Source organism: Loxodonta africana, chromosome 13 (genome assembly GCF_030014295.1).
Source record: "Loxodonta africana isolate mLoxAfr1 chromosome 13, mLoxAfr1.hap2, whole genome shotgun sequence".
Taxonomy (NCBI): Eukaryota; Metazoa; Chordata; class Mammalia; order Proboscidea; family Elephantidae; genus Loxodonta; species Loxodonta africana.
Window position 1 is genome coordinate 39,328,869 of NC_087354.1, and position 25,817 is coordinate 39,354,685.

General features: G+C 38.8%; 1 protein-coding gene across 13 annotated transcripts in view; it reads right to left on the reverse strand.

Moving 5' to 3' along the window:
• Positions 1–25,817, reverse strand: part of SCAPER (S-phase cyclin A associated protein in the ER) — a 492,396-nt gene that overhangs the window by 419,208 nt on the left and 47,371 nt on the right. For 8 of the 13 annotated variants that reach the window (XM_023552948.2, XM_023552950.2, XM_023552949.2 and 5 more), the window contains 2 exons: positions 23,593–23,663; positions 10,855–11,055 (listed from right to left, as the gene is read on the reverse strand). In XM_023552948.2, coding sequence (XP_023408716.1) covers positions 10,855–11,055; positions 23,593–23,663 — 272 coding nt within the window. Of the gene's footprint in view, positions 1–10,536; positions 10,608–10,854; positions 11,056–23,592; positions 23,664–25,817 lie in introns of those variants that run through there. The other 5 variants (XM_023552952.2, XM_064267224.1, XM_010593775.3 and 2 more) reach the window with 3 other exon arrangements.

Consider the following 25,817-nt stretch of genomic DNA (forward strand, 5'->3'; position numbering starts at 1 on the left):
AGAGGAAGATACGGCGATACAAATAAATAAAAGTTAGGTTTAACTTTTAAAAACAGGGATAAATGATAAGGTAACCACAAAGGAGACAAACTACCCTACTCAATATAAAACACAAGAAAAAGACACAGACTCAGCAGAAACAAAATCAACAATAACAAATAAGAGGAAGGGACAATACATAATCTACTCAGTGCATAAAATTAAGTGGCAAAAAGAAACCGTCAACAACACACAAAAAAAGACATCAAAATGATAGCACTAAATTCATACCTAGCCATAATTATGCTGAATGTAAACAGACTAAATGCACCAATAAAGAGACAGAAAGTGGCAGAATGGATTAAAAAACAAGATCCGTCTATATGGTGCCTACAAGAGACACACCTCAGACTTAGACACACAAACTAAAACTCAAAGGATGGATAAAAATACATACCGTGCAAACAAAAATCAAAACACAGCAGGAGTGGCAATATTAATTTCTGAAAAAAAAAGACTTTAAAGTAAAATCTACCACAAAGGATAAGGAAGGATACTATACAATGATTAAAGGGACAGTACACCAAGTAGATATAACCATATTAAATATTTATGCACCCAATGACAGGGCTGCAAGATACATAAAACAAACTCTATCAGCATTGAAAAGTCAGAGAGACAGCTCCACAATAATAGTAGGAGACTTCAACACACCACTTTCAGTGTAGGACAGGACATCCAGAAAGAAGCTCAATAAAGACACGGAAGATCTAAATGCCACAACCAACCAACTTGACCTCATACATATATACAGAACACTCCACCCAACAGAAACCAAGTATACTCTCTTTTCTAGTGCACATGAAACATTCTCTAGAATAGACTACATAATAGGTCATAAAGCAAGCCTTAGCAGAATCCAAAACACTGAAATATTACAAAGCATCTACTCTGACCATGAAGCCATAAAAGTAGAACTCAATACCAGAAAAAACAGGGAAAGAAATCAAACACTTGGAAACTGAACAATACACTGCTCAAAAAAGACTGGATTATACAAGGCATTAAGTATGGAATAAAGAAATTCAGAGAATCCAACGACAATGAAAATACTTTCTATCAGAACCTTTGGGACGCAGCGAAAGCAGTGGTCAGAAGTCAACTTATACCAATAAATGCACATATACAAAAAGAATAAAGGGCCAAAATCAAACAATTATCCCTACAACTTGAACAAACAGAAAGAGAGCAACAAAAGAAACATTCAGGCACCAGAAGAAAACAAACAATAAAAATTAGAGCTGAACTAAATGAAATAGAAAACAGAAAAACAACTGAAAGAATTAACAAGACCAAAAGCTCCTTCTTTGAAAAAATCAACAAAATTGATAAACCATTGGCCAAACTGACAAAAGAAAAACAGGAGTGAAAGCAAATAACCCAAATAAGAAATGAAATAGGCGATTTTATAACAGACCCAACTGAAATTAAAATCATATCAGATTACTATGAAAAACTGTACTCTAACAAATTTGAAAACATAGAAGAAAGATTTTCTGGAAACACATTACCTACCTAAACTAACACAAACAGAGACAGAACAACTAAACAGACCCATAACAAAAGAAGAGATTGAAAAGGTAATCAAAAAACTCCCAACAAAAAAAAAAGCCCTGGCCCAGACGGCTTCACTGCAGAGTTCTACCAAACTTTCAGAGAAGAGTTAACACCACTACTACTAAAGGTATTTCAGTGCATAGAAAAGGACAGAATACTACCAAATTCATTCCATGAAGCCAGCATATCCCTGATACCAAAACCAGGTAAAGACTCCACAAAAAAAGAAAACTACAGACCTATATCCCTCATGAACTTAGATGCAAAAATCCTCAACAAAATTCTAGCCAATAGAATTCAACACCATATCAAAAAAATAATTCACCACGACCAAGTGGGATTCATACCAGGTATGCAGGGATGGTTCCACATTAGAAAAACAATTAAAGTAATCCATCTCATAAATAAAACAGAAGAATCACATGATTTTATCAATTGATACAGTAAAGGTATTTGACAAAGTTCAACACCCATTCATGATAAAAGCTCTCAGCAATACAGGAATAGAAGGAAAATTCCTCACCATAATAAAGGGCATTTATACAAAGTCAACAGCAAACATCATCCTAAATGGAGAGAGCCTAAAAGCATTCCCCCTGAGAACAGGAACAAGACAAGGATGCCCTTTATCACCGCTTTCATTCAACATTGTGCTGGACGTCCTAGTCAAAGCAATTAGGCTAGATAAAGAAATAAAGGGCATCCTGATTGGCAAGGAAGAAGTAAAATTATCTGTTTGCAGATGACATGATCTTATACAAAGAAAACCCTAAGGAATCCTCAAGGAAACTACGGAAACTAATAAAAGAGTTCAGCAGAGTATCGGGATACAAGATAAACATACAAAAATCAGTTGGATTCCTCTACACCAACAAAAAGAACATCGAAGAGGAAATCACCAAATCAATACCATGTACAGTAGCCCCCAAGAAGATAAAAAACTTAGCAATAAATCTTACCGGAGATGTAAAAGGCTTATACAAAGAAAACTACAAGACACTTCTGCAAGAAACCAAGTAAGACGTACATAACTAGAAAAAAAATACCTTGCTCATGGATAGGAAGGCTTAACATTATAAAAATGTCTAGATGGTGCCCGGCTACAACCAATGACTGCCCTGACAGGGAATACAACAGAGAATCCCTGAGGGAGCAGGAGAGCAGTGGGATGCAGACGCCAAATTCTCATAAAAGGACCAGACTTAATGGTCTGACTGAGACTAGAAGGACCCCCGTGGTCATGGCTCCCAGACCTTCTGTTGGCCCAGGACAGGAGCCTTTCCCGAAACCATCTCTTCAGACATAGATTGGACTGGACAATGGGTAGGAGAGGGATGTTGGTGAGGAGTGAACTTCTTGGATCAGGTGGACACTTGAGTCTATGTTGGCATCTCCTGCCTGGAGGGGAGATGAGAGGGTAGAGGGGGTTAGAAGCTGGGGAAACGGACACAAAAAGAAAGAGTGGAGGGAAAGAGTGGGCTGTCTCATTAGAGGGAGAGTAATTGGGAGTATGGTTTTACAGGTTTTAGTAAGGTGTATATAAGTTTTTGTGTGAGAGACTGACTTGATTTGTAAACTTACACTTAAAGCACGATGAAAATTACAAAAAAAATTAAGGAAAAAATAAATAAATATAAAGTACAATAAAAAAGAAAGAAAAACAATCAACGTAGTCCCTCACATAAATAAAACAAAAGGAACACATGATCTTATCAATTGGTGTAGAAATGGCATTTGACAAAGTTCAATACACATTCATGATAAAAACTACCAGCAAAATAGGAATAGAAGGGAAATTCCTCACCATAATAAAGAGCATTTATACAAAGCCAAGAGCCAACTTCATCCCAAATGGAGAGAGTTTGAAAGCATTCCCCTCGAGAATGGGAACAGGACAAGGATGCCTTTTATCACCATTCTCATTCAACATTGTGCTGGAGGTCCTATCCAGAGAAATTAGGCTAGAAAAAGAAATAAAAGGCAGTCAAATTGCTAAGGAAGAAGTAAAAGTATCTATATTTGCAGCTGATACGATCTTATACACAGAAAACCCCAAAGAATCCACAAGAAAAATACTGGAACTAACAGAAAAGTTAGGCAAAGTATCAGGATACAAGACAAACATACAAAAATCACTTGGATTCCCCCACACCAACAAAGAGAACCTCAAAGACGAAATCAAATCAATGTCGTTTACACTAGCCCCAAGAAGATAAAATATTTAGGGATAAATCTAACCAGAGACGAAAAAGACATACACAAAGAAAACTACAAGACGCTACTGCAAGAAACCAAAAGAGACCTACATAAGTGCAAAAACATACCTTGCTCATGGATAGGAAGACTCAACATTTTGAAAATGTCTATTCTTCCCAATGTGATCTACAGATAAAATGCAATCCCAATCCAAACTCCAATGTCATTTTTTAAAGAGACGGAGAAACAAATCACCAGCTTCATATGGAAAGAGAAGTGGCCCCTGATAAGTAAAGCATCACTGGAGCACACAACAAAGTAGGAGGCCTCACACGACCCGATTTTAGAACCTATCATACCACCATGGTAGTCAAAACGGCATGGTACTGGTACAACAACAGATACATAATCCCATGCAAAAGAATTGAGAATCCAGAGGTCAATTCATCCACTTATGAACAGCTAATATTTGACAAAGTCCCAAAGTCCGTTAATTGGGGAAAGGACAGTCTCTTTAATAAACAGTGCTGGCATAACTGGATAACCATCTGCCAAAAAAATGAAAACAAGACCCATATTTCACACCATGCATGAAAACTCAAAATGAATCAAAGACATAAATATAAAATCTAAAACTATAAAGATCATGGAAGAAAAACAGGGACAATGCTAGGAGCCCTAATACGTGGCATAAACAGAATACAAAACATTACTAACAATGCACGAACACCAGCAGAGAAACTAGACTACTTAGAGTTCCTAAAAGTCAAACACATTCATCAAAAGAGTAAAAAGATAACCTACAGACTGGGAAAAAAATTTTGGCTACAACAAATCCGAACAACATCTAATCTCTAAAATCTACAAGATGCTGCAAAACCTCAACAATAAAAAGACAAATAACTCAATTAAAAAATGGGCAAAGGATATGAGCAGGCACTTCATCAAAGAAGACATTCAGGCGGCTACCAGATACATGAGAAATGCTCACAATCATTAGCCGTTAGTGAAATGCAAATCAAAACTACAATGAGATACCATCTCACTCCAACAAGGCTAGCATTAATCCAAAAAACACAAAATAAAAAATGTTGGAGAGGTTGTAGAGAGACTGGAACACATACACACTGCTGGTGGGTATGTAAAATGGTACAACCACTTTGGAAATTGATTTGGCGCTTCCTTAAAAAGCTAGAAACAGAACTACCATACAATCCAGCAATCCCACTCCTTGGAATATATCCTAGAAAAATAAGAGCCCTCACATGAATAGATTCATGCACTCACATTCACTACATCACTGTTTACAATAACAAAATGACAGAAACAACCTAGCTGCCCATCGACCAATGAATGCATAAACAAATTATTGTATATTCACACAATGGAATATTATGCAACAATAAAGAACAAGGATGAATCTGCAAAACATCTCAGAACATGGATGAATCTGGAAGGCGTTATATGCTGAGTGAAATTAGTGAGTTGCAAAAGGAGAAAAATTGAGACTACTATTATAAGAACTCAAGAAATGGTTTAAACACAGAAGAAAACATTCTTTGATGGTTATGAGAGTGGAGCAAGAGGGAGAGGGATATTCACTAACTAGGTAGTAGATGAGAACTATCTTAGGTGAAGGAAAGGACAACACACAATACAGGGGAAGTCAGCACAACTGGACTAAACCAAAAGCTACGAAGTTTCCTGAACACAACCAAACACTTTGAGGGACTTAGTAGCAGGGGCAGGGGTCTGGAGACCATGGTTTCAGGGGACATTTAGGTCAACTGGCCTAAATAAAGTTTATTAAGAAAATGTTCTGCATCCCACTTTGGTGAGTGGCGTCTGGGGTGTCCATCTAAGATGTATCAATTGGTCCCAACCTGCCTGGAGCAAAAGGGAATGAAGAACAGCAAAGACACAAGGAAAATATGAGCCCAAGAGGCAGAAAGAGCTATATAAACCAGAAACTCCATCAGTCAGAGACCAGAAGAACTAGATGGTGCCTGGCTACCACCAAAGACCACCCTGACAGGGAACATGACAGAGTCCTTGATGCAGCAGGAGAAAAACAGGGTGCAGAACTCAAATTCTAGTAAAAAGACCAGACTTAATGGTCTGACTGAGACTGGAGAGACCCCGGAAGACATGGCCCCCGGACTCTCTGTTAGCCCAGAACTGAACCCATTCCCGAAGCCAACTCTTCAGACAAAGACTAGACTGGTCTATATCTGGAGGCAAGATGAGAAGGCAGAGGGAGACAGTAGCTGGCTGAATGGACACAGGGAATACAGGGGGAGAGGAAGAGTGTGCTATCTCATTAGGGAGCAACTAGGAGTACATAAGCAAGATGTATATAAAGTTTTTGTATGAGAGACTGATTTGATTTGTAAACTTTCAGTTAAAGCACAATAAAAAAAAAAAAAGTGAAAAAAAAATCAATCTCCCCCTAGCTTACCCTCTTGCCCACCTTATAAGGGGCCGGGGAAGTGTAGAGGTGAAGGTTATAGTTGGCTAGAGTGCCACGTCTTGGCAAGGGATGCAGTGAAGTAGCTGATGTCATAACAGGCACTTCTTCAATCTCAAAAAATGAGGAATTTAGCCTCTTTTGATCAAAGAGGTGGGCTCTGGTCAGCAATTCTAGGCAAACAGGAAAGGTACTTTCCATTATCACGTTACTCGTACCATATGAGTTACATAATGCAGGTGTCACTAACTACATTTTACAGATGAGGCACAGAACTAAACTGTGATCATTTAACTAAGGCTAAAATAAAGTAGTGACAAATCCTGTCAGTGCATCCTCAAAACAAGGGTTGAATCAACCTGCAAAACGAGGAAATTTCCCTGGGTTATATATCTCACGAAAGTAATCGCCAAATGAGACAATGGATGGAAGTGCTTTGATGACTGGAATAGAGAAGAGAATAGAGAAACAAAAAGGAACTCTAAATATGTGCCTGGAATGTGCCTGGACCAATTGCTAAATCTTTCTGCATTTCCACCTGTGAGTCCTGGAGATGGTGAAGGGGAGAGTTTAGTATAAAAATAAATTTTAAGCTCCCAAATTTTATATTTCAGCATAAGTCTTTTAGCATTTCGGCATAGTACAAAGAAAGGAGAACATTTTCTACTCCACCAACTCTGTCAAAACCTTCTCTATCCTTCTAATTACAACTTATACACCAAACTTCTGCAACTAAGCTTTCACACATCTTTGGTTGAATGAGTGAGAGAGGCAGAAATAAAAGCCACACTGCGTTATACCAATTTTGACTTGCTGGAAATGCCGTGGCAGAGACAGGTGCAATCATTTCTCGTCACCACAGAGACAAGACTGCAATTGGCCAGTTTCTCAGCTATGAAGAAGTACACATTTTACAAATAAGATTCATTTCTTCAACCAGTCTTTTTCTACTTTTAGCCACAATCTCGAGGACTCCACAAGGCTGACCCAGAGATTTTCCTGCATGCTCACTTTACAGAAGAAACTTTAACCCCAAATTAAGTCCAGTAGCAGTTTCTACCATAACAAGCTAATCATTATACTCCAAGGATCTGATTTTGCTTAAAAATGTTTTTCTTGACCTCACCAAAAGAGTAAAGACCATCTACAGATTGGAAAAAAATTTTCAGCTATGATATTTCCGACCAACGCCTGATCTCTAAAATCTATATGATTCTGTTTAAACTCAACCACAAAAAGACAAACAACCCAATTAAAAATTGGGCAAAGGATATGAACACGTACTTCACTAAAGAAGATATTCAGGTGGCTAACAGATACATGAGAAAATGCTCTCGATCGTTAGCCATTAGAGAAATACAAATTAAAACTACAATGACATTCCATCTCACTCCAACAAGGCTGGCATTAATCCAAAAAAACACAAAATAATAAAAGTTGGAGAGGCTGTGGAGAGATTGGAACTCTTATACACTGCTGGTGGGAATGTAAAATGGTACAACCACTTTGGAAACCTATCTGGCGTTTCCTTAAAAAGTTAGAAATAGAACTATCATAGAACCCAGAAATCCCACTCCTCAGAATATATCCTAGAGAAATAAGAGCCTTTACACGAACAGATATATCCACACCCATGTTCACTGCAGCACTGTTTACAATAGCAAAAAGATGGCAGCAACCAAGGTGTCCATCAACAGATGAATGGATAAATAAATTATGGTATATTCACACAATGGAATACTATGCATCGATAAAGAACAATGATGAATCTGTGAAACATTTCATAACATGGAGGAACCTGGAAGGCATTATGCTGAGTGAAATTAGTCAGATGCAAAAGGACAAATATTGTATAAGACCACTATTATAAGATCTTGAGAAATAGTTTAAACTGAGAAGAACACATTCTTTTGAGGTTATGAAAGGGGGGAGGGAGGGGGTGGGAGAGGGTGATTTACTGATTAGATAGTAGATGAGAACTACTTTAGGTGAAGGGAAGGACAACACTCAATACAGGGAAGGTCAGCTCAATTGGACTGGACCAAAAGCAAAGAAGTTTCCTGAATAAACTGAATGCTTCGAAGGTCAGCAGAGCAAGGGCGGGGGTTTGGGGACTACGGCTTCAGGGGACATCTAAGTCAACTGGCATAATAAAATCTATTCAGAAAACATTCTGCATCCCACTTTGAAGTGTGGCGTCTGGAGTCTTAAATGCTAACAACCGGCCATCTAAGATGCATCAATGAGTCTCAACCCACCTGGATCAAAGGAGAATGAAGAACACCAAGGTCACAAGGCAATTATGAACCCAAGAGACAGAAAGGGGCACATGAACTAGAGACTACATCATCCTGAGACCAGAAGAACTAGATGGTGCCTGGCTACAACCGATGACTGCCCTGACAGGGAGCACAACAGAGAACCCCTGAGGGAGCAGGAGAACAGTGGGATGCAAGCCCCAAATTCTCATAAAAAGACCCAACTTAATGGTCTGACTAAGACTAGAAGAATCCCGACAGTCATGGTCCCCAAACCCCCTGTTGGTCCAGGACAGGAACCATTCCTGAAGACAACTCATCAGACATGGATCAGACTGGACAACAGGCTGGAGAGAGATGCTGATGAGGAGTGAGCTACTTGTATTGGGTGGACACTTGAGACTACATTGGCATCTCCTGTCTTGAGGGGAGATGGGAGGGTACAGGGGGTTAGAAACTGGCAAAACGGTCACGAAAGGAGACTGAAAGGAGGGAGGGGGCTGACTCATTAGGCGGAGAGTAAGTGGGAGTATGTAGTAAGGTGTATATAAGGTTTATATGTGAGAGACTAACTTGATTTGTAAACTTTCACTTAAAGCACAATAAAAATTATTTTAAAAAGCAAAAAGTTTTTCTTAAAACAAAAAAAGTTTTTACATGCTGATAATAACAATAATAACTGTGACAACCAAACCATGAATTTGGATGATTTCAATTCCTGTTCATTCTGAAAACTGTAGTCTAAACCTAATTTGGCTGGTTCCAGTTCAAAAGGAAATGCAACCGCTGTCTCAGTATGTAAGATTTCTGTGAACTTTTACATATTTCAAAGGGTAAATAATCATTTCCAGGGTTCTGAACCATGTTCAATGTAGAAACAGAAGTTACCTCTTTAATATTTCTATGAAGATATACCACTCTGGTTAGTCTCAAAATAATTTTATTCAGTAGAAAGTAGCATAGTATACAATTAGTATTTACTAAAAGGTCAGACTTTTCAGTCAAATTTCAGAGACAGGCTATGCTGTGTCTGTTTAATATCGTATTTCAAACACAAGGTTATCTAAAATTAGAAAACACACCTTACAATGACATCGCAATCCCACCCAAGACTGTTTATGGTTGGCAATCAATCTCACTTTTCCCTGACCAGAGTGAATTAGGAGAGTGATAACTATCTCTATGGAAAGAGAGTAACGTCCAGTTAAAGACATTAAACATGAAACCAAAGAACGTGAAAATCTCACTAGGGCCACCTACAGCACCAATGGAGAATGTAGATAAAAGACATTTAAAAAATAATTACATAAATGTGTGTATACATACAGGGAGCCCTGGTGGCTCAGTGGTGAAAGAGCTCAGCTACTAACCAAAAGGTCAGCATTTCAAGTCCACCAGCTGCTCCCTGGAAACCCTATGGAACAGTTCTAATCTGTCCTATAGGGTCGCTATGAGTTGGAATTGACTCAACAGCAAGGGATTTGGTATACATATACGTATATGTCATGGATTGAACTGTGTCCCCTAAAAATATGTGTCAACTTGGTTAGGCCATGATTCCCAGTATTGTGTGATTGTCCTCCATTTTGTGATTGTAATTTTATGTTAAAGAGGATTAGGGTAAGATTCTAACACCCATACTAAGGCCACATCCCTGATCCAATGTAAAGAGAATTTCCGTGGAGCATGGCCTGAACTACTTTTATCTTATGAGAGATAAAAGGAAAGGGAAGCAAGCAAAGAGGCAGACCTCACACCACCAAGAAAGCAGTGCTGGGAGCAGAGTGCATCTTTTGGACTCATAGTCCCTTTAAGGAGAAGCTCCTAGTCCGGGGGAACGTTGGTGAGAAGGCCAACAGAAAGAGAAACCCTTGTCCTGGGGCTGACACCCCGAATTTGGACTTTTAGCCTACTTTACTGTGAGGAAATAAACTTCTCTTTGTTAAAGCCATCCACTTGTGGTATTTCTGTTACAGCAGCACTAGTTAACTAAGACAATATAACTATAATTATACATACACATCCCTTCGGTTCCTTGTCCAGTGCTATGTATCAAGATGAATAAAGACAGCATTCCATCATATCTTTCACTGAATATAAAAGCACATAATTAGGTAATTAAAAAAAAAAAAAAAACAGGACGACTCTTCAAGAAAAGTCTGAAACATAGTGCTGACCTCAGCATCCTGATCAAAAGCACAGTTTCTACAGGAGGTAATGACATAAAAAGTATAGAGAATTTATTAACACTAGTAAAAGTATGGTAAATAACTCAAGCGTAGCAAAAATTGGAAAATTTGACTTAAAATGGATTTCAAGGCTCAAAGAAACTCTTACCTTACATTCCACCACACTCTGATCTGATTCACAAGTTACATAGATTTCATCAACTGCTCGACGAAGATTGTCAAAAAGAAATGCCCAGTATCGAGCTCTTAAATCAATTTTCCGAGGATGCCTTGTTTTAGTGGGACTTTTATCAAAGTGTTTATCTCCAGCTGCAGACAACGTTATTTTACAGTCTACTGCAGTGTTCTGCTGGAATAAAATAAAACATGAAAAAATATAAATAAAAAACCCTCAAGGGATTGGATTTTTGTATAAAGCACATTTTTCTCAACATAAGTACTTTCAAACAAGACATTCTTCTTTCCAGCTTATATCATATCACACCGAATTCATCAAAACAAAGCTTCTCACCTTAAACAAAAGGGGCGGTTCATAAGATCAATTGTTAGTTCAGGCACATTTTACTGAAGATTAGGATGACTTCAATGGTGACAGACCCTTAGCTAAAAAAGAAGCACTAAAGTCCCTCCAGATTTACTGCAACACATATAAGACACACTTATAGACATTCGCAAGTAATAAATACCAATTCTAACATTTTGAAATTATTTATATATTCTTTTCATTTAGAAAAACCATATATAACAATATTCAGTTACTTAATCTTATCTTAGACCATTTTTCTGCTAAGAGTAAAAATTAACATGTAGATAGGAAACAATTTACTAGAAAAGAATACTGAAAGAATAAAACCAAACACCAGTGATAAAGGTAATTGCTCTTCCCATCCATGTATATAATACATGGCTCCTAACCAAGCTGGGCTTTGCTTAAACGAATTGCATTAATACTCATTCTCATGATGTTCAAAAATATCAGACAACTGATATTTTTGCAATCTGCTTCGCAGTTATAATCATTCTGCTTTTTATTGTCTTACCATATCATTTTGGTATTATACCTTGCTTTAACATTTTATTGTTTCCTTGTGCACCTAAACCCCTGGTTTTTTATGCAAGTTATTGAAGTAATTTACTCTTTAAATAATATTTACTGCCTTTCAGTTAGTTTTGTTGTATCAATTAGGTTTCCTTACTTGGTAACCAAGTTTTATACTATGAAATTCTTAAGTTTCATTTTTCTGTCCTTGATGATTTCAACTAGCACATGGAAAGATAACACTTTTGTGAGGTTAGCACCAACAGTAGCCAGTGCTGGTAACATGACCGAATGTTGGATCAGCCATCCCACCCCAACAGCTGTACATGAAAATGTAGATCCATTAGCATCCCCTGTACTAAACTACAGTTCTGTACCCCAAGCTACCATTAACCTTAATATCATCTTTAAGCAAGCCATTCGTGTCAAACTGCGGCATCCCTTTGGATTAACAGCCAAACTTCAAGTGCCACGCTTCAATTTGACCCAACTCTTAACCTTAACATGCACTATGAGATGCATTTGAAGTGGTGGCCTTATTTAGCAAGCTGAATTATGGGGGTTCCACCCACAGAGAAATTCCTAGATACTATGACTTTCCTCATTGCCTAAGAAATGGTAGTTCAAAAGTTCCTTTTTGCATTAGACTTAAAAAAACACTGAAGATGGGACCATTGTACATTTATGATAATTCTCTAATTGAACACTAACTCAAACAAGCCGATCAAAATGTTCCCATCCCAGACACCCATACCAGGAAAGGCATAATTTGTACTCCTTATGAACATTTATTTTTATGTAGAAGATCAAATTATACCACAGAAAAGAAACCAAAACCAAGCAATTAACTTTATGCTTGGGCATTACCTCGTTTAGACGGATGGAGCATGAAGGGCCAATGTACCCTAGGCCTTCTAGGAGTTCCTTTAGACATTTATTCTTATGATGAAAGCGAACACTGCACTAATGATTTAAATAGCTTAGTCAGGAATCACAGGGGAATTAACAGACTCAACAGCAATGGGCGTGTCTGTTTGCTTTCATCAAGGATGGTACAACTCAATAAAAAAATACCCTGGCTTTGAGTACAGATTTCTTAGATCATTCTTCTCCTTTGTCGGAGTAGCTCAATTATGAGAGAGGTCTCCAAAACATGTCAGCTTCTATGGAACAGCTAGTTAATGACAATGCAGATAACCTTGCAGTACAAGAAGAATCCCTGGTGTCTTTAGCTAAAATAATTTTGCACAACAGAATGGCCCTTGACTTTGTTAGTGCAAAAAGGTGGAGTATGTGCCATTGTTAACTCCTCTTGTTGCACCTAGATAAATACTACTGGAAAAGTAGAACAAGGCATCAAGAAAATTTGCCAGAAAGCTACCTAACTCCATACAGAAGATACCAGCAGCTCTAATGATTGGTTTGACATTTTCAGTTGGTTACCCAACATGAAATCTTGGGTTAGCTCTCTGGTAAAATCTTGGCTAGTTATACTCCTTTTTGCTGTCATTTTCTTTTGCCTCGTCAAGTGTTTTTTGTTTTTCTTTTTCTTGCATCACCCAGTTCTGTACCGAAACTTTCACCCCCACTAACAGACAGTGTATCATGTCTTTGAAGAAACTACTGTGACTCCTATAGACTCATCTGCTTCCTAACTTGGGTCCTTACCTAGATCAACTGTTTTCTCCTTTCTTTTAACTTGGCCTTCCTCCCAATCGGCCCTCTAAAATTTAGATAGCATGGTGAAGACATCTTCAGTAGTACTCAGCTATCCATCTGGTGACATCTGAGCCCTATCATTTGTCGGATAGCATCCAGGGTCTTAAGTGGCTTAGAATGGTAAGCAGCCACCCACAAAGCCACCAAAGCCCTTGCATAAGACAGGTTACTCCTTTGTGGGTGACATGAGACCAGCTCACCCTGAAGATCAGACCTCACATATGGCAAGGAAACAATAAACAAAAAGTGCCCAGCTAACCCCCTTAAGGGTAGTATCTGGGGCCTTAATGAACTATCATAAATAGGCAACCAACGAACCAATTCAAGGAAAGTAAGTCCGTACAGAAGACAATAGTGATCAAAGGATATCCAATCAAATTCCTGATTAAAAGGAAGGCATGATAAAGTGAATAATCCAAAACAAAACATAAAAGGGCTCTTGGCCTAGGCTGGACTCATGTTACGGGAGAAAGAGGGACTCCATCTTCATCCATATATCCCTAAATTCTACTTCTGCTTTAGTACAGATGAAGTGGAAATTTTTAAGAGGCACCACTGCTCTCTTTCTGAAATGTGGTTTTGCTTGCCTTGCTTGTACAGGTGTCACAGAAAGAGAACAAATTGTGGTTAAGCTTAAATATGTAGAAAGATATGGTTAGAGTAAGGTGATGTTAAATAGAGACATACTTTTGGCTTTTCTGTATCAAAACCCTTTTTCTTCCCTTAAGCATTCCAACAGAGTTTTTCCACTTGCAGTTGTTCTATTCCTTCAACAAACTCTTTGCGTTTATATTTTAGCAGAATCTCCTGTATAATGCAGATCTAACTCCTGTTTTTGCTCCCTTGACAATTTCTCTAAAGTAACCTAGTTTAACTCAGGCTGCAGGTGTCTAAATGATCTAACGCTCCAGGAAACATGTGACATTAGTGATCAGCCAATTCTCAGAAGATATCCACCCCCCGACTCCCATCTAAAAACGTTATTATGACCCCCTTACCCTTATCATAATTTGTCATGCCTCTGCTCTAACCAACTCAAGTGTCAACCAATCAGAAATGTTTTAGCTGTAACCTCTCTGCAGCCCAGCTGCCTGCAGCAACTCTAACCAATGAAAATAGCTTTAGATGCACCCCAGCTGCCTGTAGTTTTTACCTTCATAAACCCTTGTCACTCCATGCCTCGATGGAGCAGTCTACCAGTAGGATTCACTGTCTCCCCAATTTGTTTGTACTCTCAATAAATCTCTTTAATTTGAATTTTCCAGAGTCTGAGTTTTACTCTTGGACAACCAATCACAAAATAGACTCATCAAATAAAATAACATGACCTATTCTTTCTTTACTTAGGCAGACTCTGAAAATACAAAACTATATTCTATAGCTTTATACACTACCACAGAACCATTCCAGCAAAAACATGAGTATGCAGTTTACTGATATAAAGAGGTAAATTCAAAACACAAACCTGAAACTTCTTACTAGAAGCACAAAGGAGCTGCTTATCTTAAAATGAAAGGAAAAATTAAAAAACAGTGAAAATACTAACCCACTACTACAGTTAGAGCAACAAACAATCCTAGGTTTGTCTGGAGTTTTGTCATTGTTGTTTGTTGATTTTTTTTTTTTTTTTAATGGAAGAGCCTCAAAGTGGTGAACATCTAAAATGGAGACTAATACCGTCATCGTTTTGTTTTAGGCCTTGGTTTTCAATATAACACTGAGTCTCATACTTCATAAATCTTTGTAACTAGTCAATCTTTGGTTTATGCAGAGCCATCATCACCAAAAAACGAGCAAATAAAACAACCTCTCACTCTCACTCTCTCTCTCACATACACACACACACACACACACACACACACACAGAAACGCCACTAAGAGGTTGGGATGGAGCCACTCATCCTATTTCTACAGCCCCTCATCCAGACTAAGGATGCTAGATTTAGAAGATAAAAATTAGCAAATATTTTATCTGACAGACCTAGTCCAGAGTCAAATTCAATCCAGGTAGAAATGACCAACACCTCACCAACAATCAAGCAATAAAATTTAAAATAATTTTCAACAGCCCACAAAATCTGTACCTCGGTTGCCCTTAAGTTCTTTCTAGCTCTAATAGTAAATGATTTAATAACTATGGAAAATATTCCCCACCTTAGACTAAACCAAACTCAAAACTCCATTCAACTATCTTCTGCCCCAGAAGCAAAGGTTACTTCTGTCCACTGCTGTGCTGATAACTATGACAATAATAATTACCAATGTATACAGTACCACATATCATAAATCAACTTCACATAATCTCCTGACCCCCTCCACACACTTGGTAAACTAGGAATATTAGCTCCACTTTACAGATTTGAAAATTGAGGCTAAGTGATTTGACCAATGTCAAAGTCCAGTTAGAGATCTACAATTCTTTCATCTTCCTATTATATTATCAGCCAAGACCCTGTGCTGGCAGCCCTTTACCAGATGCTTTACCACCTCATTTCTCTTTCTATACATCATCCAAAATTAAAACTAACTTTGGAAGTGTCCTAAAGTAGACCTCCTTCACAAAGTTTTTTCTACATCAACCAGCAGAGGACTAGTAACTTCCTGTGAATCCAAGAAAGACTCTAATCTTACCACAAAATTCCCAAAAATATCTTCACCCATCTTCACCCACTTACGTATTTTCCCTGTGCATCCATGAAATGTTTATATGGCTCAAATATTTTACCATTATTTCCTATAATGCAGAATAAGCAATACTGCTTTGGGGTTAAGATGTTTCGCTGTGTCTCTGCACTAACTCAGGCTTTTATTACCCAAGATTCTAGAAAGACAGAAGTGACAGCTGGGTAATTCCACCTGCAAGGCATTGTGCTATGCAAGTTTGACAAAAAATATTTTATATTTGCATGCTTATTTATATTTTAAGAAGGGCTTTTGAAAAATATTTAATCTTCATGAAAATATCTAAATACAGGACAAATATTATTCCTATTCCATAGATGACAAAACTGAAGTTAAGAGGTTGAATTTCTTGACAAAATCAAAATACTGAAGAGTGACAAGACTGGAACCTGTCTTTCAACTTCTCCCCCAATGTTCATAAAGCATTTGGTACAGCATCTAGCACACAGTAAATGCTCAAATAATGTCAGGTATTATTGTCATGAGAAAGATAAAGACAAAAGAAATATGCTCATAGGAAAAAAATGTGAGTAAACTAATGGCAATAACCATCAAATTTGTGAAGAAAGGTGAAAGAGGCACATCAAATTGTAGAGGATGTTAAACCCAGGAGAGAATTTCAAAGTGTAGAACAGGTATTGTCATGGATGGAACTGTGTCCTCCAAAAATATGTGTCAACTTGTCTAGGTCATGATTTCCCAGTATCATATGATTGTCTACCATTTTCTCATCTGATGTGACTCTCCTATGTGTTGTAAATCCTATCACTGTGATATAATGAGATGGATTAGCAGCAGTTATACTGATGAGATCTCTAAGATTAGATACTGTCTTAAGCCAATCTTTTTGAGATATAAGAGAGCAGAGAGACAGGGGGGCCTCATACCACCAAGAAAGCAGCACTGGGAACAGAGTGCATCCTTTGGACCCAAGGTTCCTGTGCAGAGAAGCTCCTAGACCACAGGAAGAGTGATGACAAGGACCTTCCTCCAGAGCTGACAGAGAAAGCCTTCCCCTGGAGCCGGGGCCCTGAATTCAGACTTCTAGCCTACTGGCCTGTAAGAGAATAAACTTCCCTTTGTTAAAGCCATCCACTTGTGGTATTTCTTATAGCAGCACTATACCAAGACAGGGCTGTTACTTACTACTGAAGAAAATAAAAGTAGCAACAATAATAAGTGCAGCAGCAGCATCTAACATTCACAGTGTACTTATGCTTTCATGGCATACTTGCTATGAGCCAGGCACTATAGTAAGTGCTTGTCATACAGTCATACTTCATTTAATCTTTGAAACAACTTTACATAAGTACTATTATTATCTCCATTTTTACAAAGGAAGACACTGAAGTTTACAAAAAAAAAATGAGTTCAAGGTTTCATACTAAGTAAGTGGCAAAGCCAGGATTCTAAATCATGTAACTACCCAGCTGCTACTACTTATTATGTCTGTTTCCCAAGACACTCAATAGAAGACAAAGCAATCTAAACTTACAGGGAAAGTTAGATGCAACTGAATTCTATAAGGTGATCTTGTTTTAATTAATGACTTTTAAGAAAGCTAATGGAAGAAAGAGAGAAAGAAAGGGAAGGAGGGAAGGAAAAAGAGATCGAGATTTCTGACTCATCCCTCTCAGAGAGGCACCTTGACTCCTCTGAGAATCTGATGAAAGTGCATGTCAGTATAAAGTTGAATATACCATTTCTTGATGTACACCAACCACACCTTGATCCCCAGGTTAAGAAATCTTCTCTCCCCTTTCATGATTAAAAACACTCACTAAACCAAGAATACAAATTTCTCAACATGGTAAAGGATATTTATGAAAAACCCGCAGCAAACATCATGCTCAACGGTGAAATGCTTTCCCTAATAAGATCGTGGAACAAGACAAGGCTGCCTGCTTTCACCACTGCTAGTCAACACTGTGCTGAAAGTTCTATCCAGGGCAATTAGGAAAGAAAAAGAAATGAGGCATCCAAATCAGAAAGAAATATCTCTATTTCCAGATGACATGATCCTATACAGAGAAAATCGCAAAGAATCCACAAGAAAGCTACTAGAGATAAGAAATGAATTCAGCAAAGCTGCTGAGTGAAGTCAGACAGGAAAGAACAGATATTATATGACCCCGCTTATTTGAAATATCTAGAATAGGCAAATGCATAGAGACAACAGTTTATTAGTGGTTACCAGGGGCTGGTGTTAAAAGTTTGAAAAGAGGTAAGAGGTGAAATAACTCTAGAAAAATGGGAGAGTGAATGGCTGGGGAAATACAGAACTTTGGGACAATACTGTCCAACTAAGGTTAGTGCTCATGAATGTAAAAAGGTCTAGACAACATGATCAATACTTTTCTCCAGCCATGTTCAACTGCATGCGGTACAAAGCAGAACAGGGAGAAAGGCAGATTTAATCAGGACAGCTCTGTCAAGCATTCACTACCAAAAGGCAGGGAGGCAAGAAAGGTGAGAGTATGCATGGAAGTGATGATCACGACAGACAAGGCACAGGATCTCAGGTAGACTTCCAGGGAAGTACAGACACAAAAGCAGGGTGAGGCAGAGTGAGAAGGAAGTAGGATCAACAAGCTATAGATTCCGTAGGGTTTGAAAAATCTGTGGAGTCAGAACATCAGAGAAAGTAGAGTGGAAAGAAGAGGTGACAGTGGATGAGGAATTGCTGACACTGATTTATTATGGAGGGGGAGCAGTTATTAGTAAAGACAAGGTAAGGATCTTACCACAGGAATGAGTAGAAGACAATATCATTGGAGAGAAATTCAAAGAAGTGAGAGGACAGCAGTCATGCTGAAGAGCGTGCTATGAGCCTGGGAATAATATATTCAAGGGATGAGGGAAAGTGTTCTGAAAGTCTATTAAGTGCCCGCAACAAGAAGAGGAAGAGGTGTCCAGTGCATCAAATCCGCTGAGTTTTAGGAGAAGGAAGGAAGGAAAAAATGTCCGAAATGCCTGTTAGGAACAAGCAAGGAACCGAACCAACCTCTAGGACCAGAGGTAGGAGTGTTGTGGCAGTAAAAGCCACCACTACTTAAAAAGGCTATGGGAGAAGCAGTGTCCTCAGAGATGAGTTGGGATTTAGTGTGAACAAAAAGGTAAAGGGAATGCCCAGAGAAGTGTGAGGATACAGGAGATTTTGCTGATGACAGACCTAATTCTAGAGGGCAAAGCACAGTGACGTATCCCTTAACGTCCACGATAAGGTCTGTGAAATAGGACATTATATGATTTGACATTATGTGAACATCCCTAAATCAGGAGCAATCACCTTCAGTTGTTTTCCACCTTCATGTTGTTTAATAACCTTTTGTTTCACTTCCAAATTGATACTTCTTTGCCTCTTGCTTCTGCTATCACTAGCACTGGTTTTGCTGCATTTGGGACCATACAGATCCATTTCACGGTAACATTTTTTAAATAAAATTAAACAGAGATAATGCTACACACTCAAAGAGATGTGTGATACAAGAGACTGAATGCTGCTGCCTATGAGTGGAAACATACGCTGTTACACAGGCAGTGTTTCGTCCTGTTGTGCACAGGGTTGCTCTGACTCAGAACCAACTCGATGGCACCTAACAACAACTGTTATATGGTAAACCTTTTTATTCGTAAGGAAAGTTCACAATAATGATAGAAAGTATAATATAGTACATACATAAGCCAGTAACGTAGATGTTTATTATCACTATCAAGACATATGCATTACAGATTATATATGTACTGTACCATTATGCATACGCCTGGCAGTGCAATCACTTTGTATAGAAGAGACATGAGATAACACATGTTGTGTGCGGGAAGCTGTTGCATCCACTATGTCTGGTTACATCCGTTACATTCCATCTCCAATGGAGACTGCTAAACTCTATTACAACCTTATGGGGCCACAGGCATGTATGCAGTCAGATGGTGTCTGAACAAATGTTATGCGGTACATGACCGTAGTAGGTTTTCACTAGTAGTCAAGAGACATTTTCCTGGTAACTACTGAAACTGAATATCTTTCCACAGGTTTATAGGTCATTCAGGTGCCCCCCATTTTTAATCGAATTATTTGTCTTTGCTGGATGCACAAGTGTGGTATAATTGCCCCCTCCTCATCTTCCTAGCCGCTAATGGACATAATAGCTACTAGTAGACATAAAGTATATGCTTTAAGGGGAGACGACTGCCCTCTGGAGAAACCCAAAACTCTATCTTAGTGGGGTAAAGGGAGAAGGGCTGTTCTCTGGTGCCAGTAAATTGTAGGCCAGCCCACTGCCTACAGGGGGCCTTCCACTTTCACTACCCCCTTTTTACCTTTTATTGCCCCTTTTCATTATTCTTTCCCCTACCTGCTCTCTGTACATGCTATTTGGAAGAAAGATATGGCTGTCCAATTAGCATTTAATCCTGCGGAGGGGGGGAAATTTAGACATTCTCCTCCCAAGACATGAACTGTGGCATGCTTGGATGTGATCTACCATCATCCTGTGGATGGTAGCCTAACTTCGGGGAACCTACTCAGCCCTGTCCTGTTGACTCTGAAGTATGAACACCTGTTGATCATGTCCTTTGAAGTGTCTGGTCTGTGCTCCACTCCAAACGGTCCTTCACTAAGAACTTGTGAATAAGGTGACATTGCAGTCTTTTTCTCATTAATATTAGTTCATTATAAATTCTTGATACAATATACATAGTGTCTTCTCCCAGTCCGTCTTGTCTTTAACTTTGCAGGTGCTGGGATTTTAGTGTATAAATTCAATTTTGATATAGTACCACTTTTATTCATATTTTCTTTTCTGAGTTGTGCTTTTTGTCTTGTCTGTGGAATCAAAAACCAAACCCACTGGCATGGAGTCGATTCTGACTCATAATGACCCTAGAGAACAGAGCAGAACTGCCCCATAGGGTTTCACATTTGGCTTTCACATTTGGTCTTTAATTTTTGTAATACGTGGAACACTTTTATATGTTATTTCTAGTTTAATTGTTATTACACTATTACACTCAGAGAATATCATTTGTCTGAAATTTCCTTTACGACCTAGTTGTGGCCTACTTTTACACATGTTTTGTGTATCCTTGAAAAGAATATATTTCTTGAGTGCCAGTCATTGAACAAAAATACAAACACACACACAGATATGTACACATACATTTATATTAGATCAAGTGTAACTGTATTCTTAATTCCACTAGATCTTAATTTTTTTTCTGCTGATCTCAGTTCCTGAGTGACAGATAATTAATATTTCCCAAAATGATTATAAATGTACTTTTCCTGTGTAATTCTGTTAGTTTCAGCTTTAAAAATTTCAAGCCTATCCTGTTAGTTATATAAAAATTTAAGTCTGTTACACTTCTTGGAAAACTATTCTTTTTATCATCATGTAATTTCCATCTTTATCCTTACCAATACTTTCCAGGTTGAATTCCATCTGATTTAATATGAAAATTGCTATACCAGCTTTGAAGTACTTCTAGAATACCAAGTATTTGCCTGGATTTTTCTTTGTTGTAAACCTTTCCTTAAGGTTTCATTTTAAGTGTGTCTCTAGTAAGCAAGTATATCATTCAATTTGGAGGTAAGAGTTTCAATCCAATCATCTGCCTTTTAATAATTTAATCCATTTAGATATATTTCATATACAATATTATATATAATTTACATTTATGTGGAGTTAGATACATTCCATATGTAACAATATAAATTCCATATATTTTTGAACATCTATAAATGTTCAAAATTAATACCTATTTTTTGTAATCGTTTTGTTTTAAAGTTGTTATTCTTTCCTTTGAGAAATTTAAACTCATTTATTTGACAGTTCTCTTTAGAAAAATGTTACTTTTTTTTTTTCATTATCTAAGGAGTAAATTCTTTCATTTGCAGAATATGTTGTCAATATTTTATGACATTATTTTTCCCATGTGCTTTGTTATTTTACTTTGCAAGATTATTTTGAGTTCAAGTTTCTTGTATTTTCGTTTTTTCCTGTTCTCACCCTAAGTTCAAACCTCATTATTTACTAGTTTTATGGTTACCACCATCTGGCCTACCATGGTGCCACTTTTCAAGGTCTTTTATTGGGACCTTATAATTCTCACCCTTCAAGAGTATGGCAGATTCAGTCCCAAACTAGAAGGCCATTCTTCAGTGGCTGTCTCCATTCCCTTCTCTCTCTTCAGGCATCGGATATCCCAGACCATAATCCCAGGCAGAATGTAGCTTTTTCTGTCTCCTGGTGCAGAGCCCTGTATAATTCTCCAGTTTCACACCATGAGCCTGGATCTGCTTCCCCACCACAAAAAGGGCATTTCAGCCTCTTTTATCCCACAGCAACTGATCTTCTGTGATGCTTCTGTCCGCTAAGTTTGGGATCCCAAGCACCATTTACCTGTCACTGTATGTTTCTGTTTTATATCTGACCCAGGGGGTGTTTACTCTATTTTTTAAAACATTCTGTCTTTTTTTATTTTTAAAAAAAAACATTTTATCCCCAATGCTCCTGTGTATGGGGAAAGGAGCTTCTTTGTGAACTCACTCACACCCATATCTTGACTAAAGTCTGTGCTTTCCTTATATGAAATTTTTGGTATACATAATACATGCTAAAGGAGCCCTGGTGGCGCTGTAGTTAAAGAGCTCTGCTGCCAACCCAAAGGTCAGCAGTTCAAATCCACCAGCCGCTCAGTGGAAGAAAGATGTGGCAGTCTGCTTCTGCAAAGCTTACAGCCTTGGAAACCCTATGGAACAGTTCTACTCTGTCCTATAAGATCATTACGTGTCAGAATCAACTCCATGGCATACCACAACAACAATACATACTAGTACACAATGGCAGCAAACTAAAACTACGTGAAAAGTTCACAGAAAATAACTATGGATTAAGACGCTAACTATAATTACGCTACTAAAAAAAAAAAAACTTTTTTAAAAATAATGTAAGTTTGTTTTCTCTAAAATTTTAGTAGAGCAATTTGGAAAATGTTAAGAACCCATACAGCTTTACTGTCCTACAACCTAAAGGCATCGTTCTACCAAAACAGAAAATCATGAAATAATTCACAAATGTGGAATGTGTGGCAGAAGGGTTAAGAGCAGAAACTGACAACCTGGGTTCAAACCCTGGCTGTGTCACTTACTACCAAGTCCAGTAACCTTTCTCTGCCTCAGTTTCCTCATCTGTAAATGAGGATAATAATGCCTACATCAAAGAGTTGTTATTAAAACCAAACGAATTAATAGTTGTAAAACATGTAGTACAAACTAGGCACATAGTAAGTACTAGGTCCACATGTGTTAAGTACAAAATATTACATTAAATTTTTACATGAAAATATACAATACTCAAACCATAAAAGAATTAGATGTTATAACATAATATATTCAGGAAGTAAAATTAAAAGTTAGTAAGTGAAAAATTATATATGCTATACCTGTTTAGCAGCTTTATGAGTGCCTTGAATTGTTCTCTTCGATTTCCCACCAGTTTGACACTTAGGCTTTCCTTCAAGGCAAAAATAAAAAGTAAATAAATAGAGACGGATCAACAAATAAAATAAAATTGAACCATGGGTAGTAAAAAACAAATTTCCAAAGTCCCAGACACTGCTTTTCTTGAATGGCTTCCTCAAAACAAGACGAAATCAGCTTCTTAAAAATGTCAGGTGCTCTGGCAATTTAAAAATAGTCAAGTTGCTGAAATTCTCAACATATATGCAAGTCTGGAAAATATTTCTTTGAATTCAAATTTTATTTCAGCAAAATAATTAAGAATACATTTTTGCCATATAAAACCCAAATACTTTGTTTTAATTATCTGATTTATGAAATATATAGCTTCATTTTGAAAAGGGAGGTTTTCAACTCTTTGTATTTTTGCAATTAACAGATACATCTTTCTTAAGTTGTTTTGTAATCATTCTATTCTTGGGAGCAGTTCAGAACAGGAATAAAATTCACAATGTATAGTACAGATTCAATTTTGTCCCCCCAAAATATGTGTTGAAATCTTAAGTCTGTAATTAAGGAGCCCTGGTTGTACAATGGTTAAATGCTCAGCTGCTAACCAAAGCATCCGTGGTTTGAGCCCATCAGCCGCTCCACAGGAGAAAAGACCCGGCAATCTGCTCACATTAAAAATTACAGCCTAGGAAACCCAATGGGGCAGTTCTACCCTGCCCTACATGGTTACTGTGAGTTGGAATGCAGTAGATGGCACAAAACAACATATAGCACAGAGTGTTGACCACTAGAATATACAGTCCACGAGGGCAGGGATTCTTGTCCTTTTTGATCACTGACTATCCCAATAGTGCCTGGCATGCAGAAGTACTCAATAGATATTATGCTGAATGAATCATTTTATGAGCCAAGTTGTTTTTTATCCACATGTATTTTTCTCCTAACTTTTTTTTTTTTAATAACAGCACGGCACTCTTGATTTCCTTTAATCAGAAAAATAAACTTGTATTTCCGAGCGGGTGGGCAACCCTGGGTGACCGACCAGTGGACACCTATAAACCTGTCCACTGTCCCCGCTGTTGGGTCTGCATCATGGAGGCCAGGGTCTTCGGAGAGGCAGATGCAGAGGGTCCAAGTGTCAGGGACGCCTCCCTGGGCCTGAGAACCAGCACAGCACTGGGGATGTGCACGGCACTCCCCCCCACCCCCACCCCCCGCCGCAGCTTGTTTACGGGGCCACTCGGGAGGCTGCCACTGTGAAATGAGGTGACGTGGATGGCGCTAAGCCTGGCAGCCATCTCACCCAGGTCCCTTCCTTCTGGATCAGGTGCCTCTGCAGAGCTGCCACTGCCACTACCCTCCCGGACTCCCCTTAGCCTCCATCCCTCAAGAAGCACCGGGAGTGGGGCTGCCCTGAGACAAGGTCAGGGCCCTGAGGGTGCGTGCTCCAGGAGGCCAGTGCCGGGGCCCAAGGACAGCCCTGGAGCGTGAGGTCCCCGAGAGGGCAGCCCAGCAACCAGACAAGGCTGCAGGGGAGATACTGAGAAGGGGCCAGGCAGGGGCACTCGCTGGCCTAGAACAGGGTGGACGGATGAGCACAGGCAGCCACCCCCAGCAGACTCTGCAGCACCCCACAGTCTGGGGTGTAGCCAGGCCCATGGGCACACACACACACAGAGTATCAAACACACAGACATGCCCGGTAACACGCACACACTCGCACAGGCACCACATGCAAATGCACCGCACCCACGTACACACACCACACCCACACGGAACTCTGGGTGGCTTCGAACCACCAACCTTCCAGTTAGCAGTTGAGGGTTTAACTGTTTGCCCCACCCAGGGGCTCCATTTCAGCATAACTCGGAAATGATTAAAAAGCTAGAGACAGGTTTCCACGTCACTCCCTTATGCCTCTCCTCCTACCAGTGTCGGCTCACACAAGAAACACCCCCTTGCTTCTCCCAGCTCCCCAAGGACCCTCCCCTCAGTTGGCAGGCAGTTCTGGTCCACTCCAGCAAAGCCCTACTCCAAGCCCAACACATGTCCGAGGTAGAGAGTTATTTTCCCAATTATCACCATCCTGAAAGAAATTCTGGTTTGGCATTTGTTTAAGCTCAAAGAGAGGTATTTCTTTCAATGTCACAGCCCAATGAAAGGAAAATACGTTCTGCGATATTCAGAAACCCTCAAA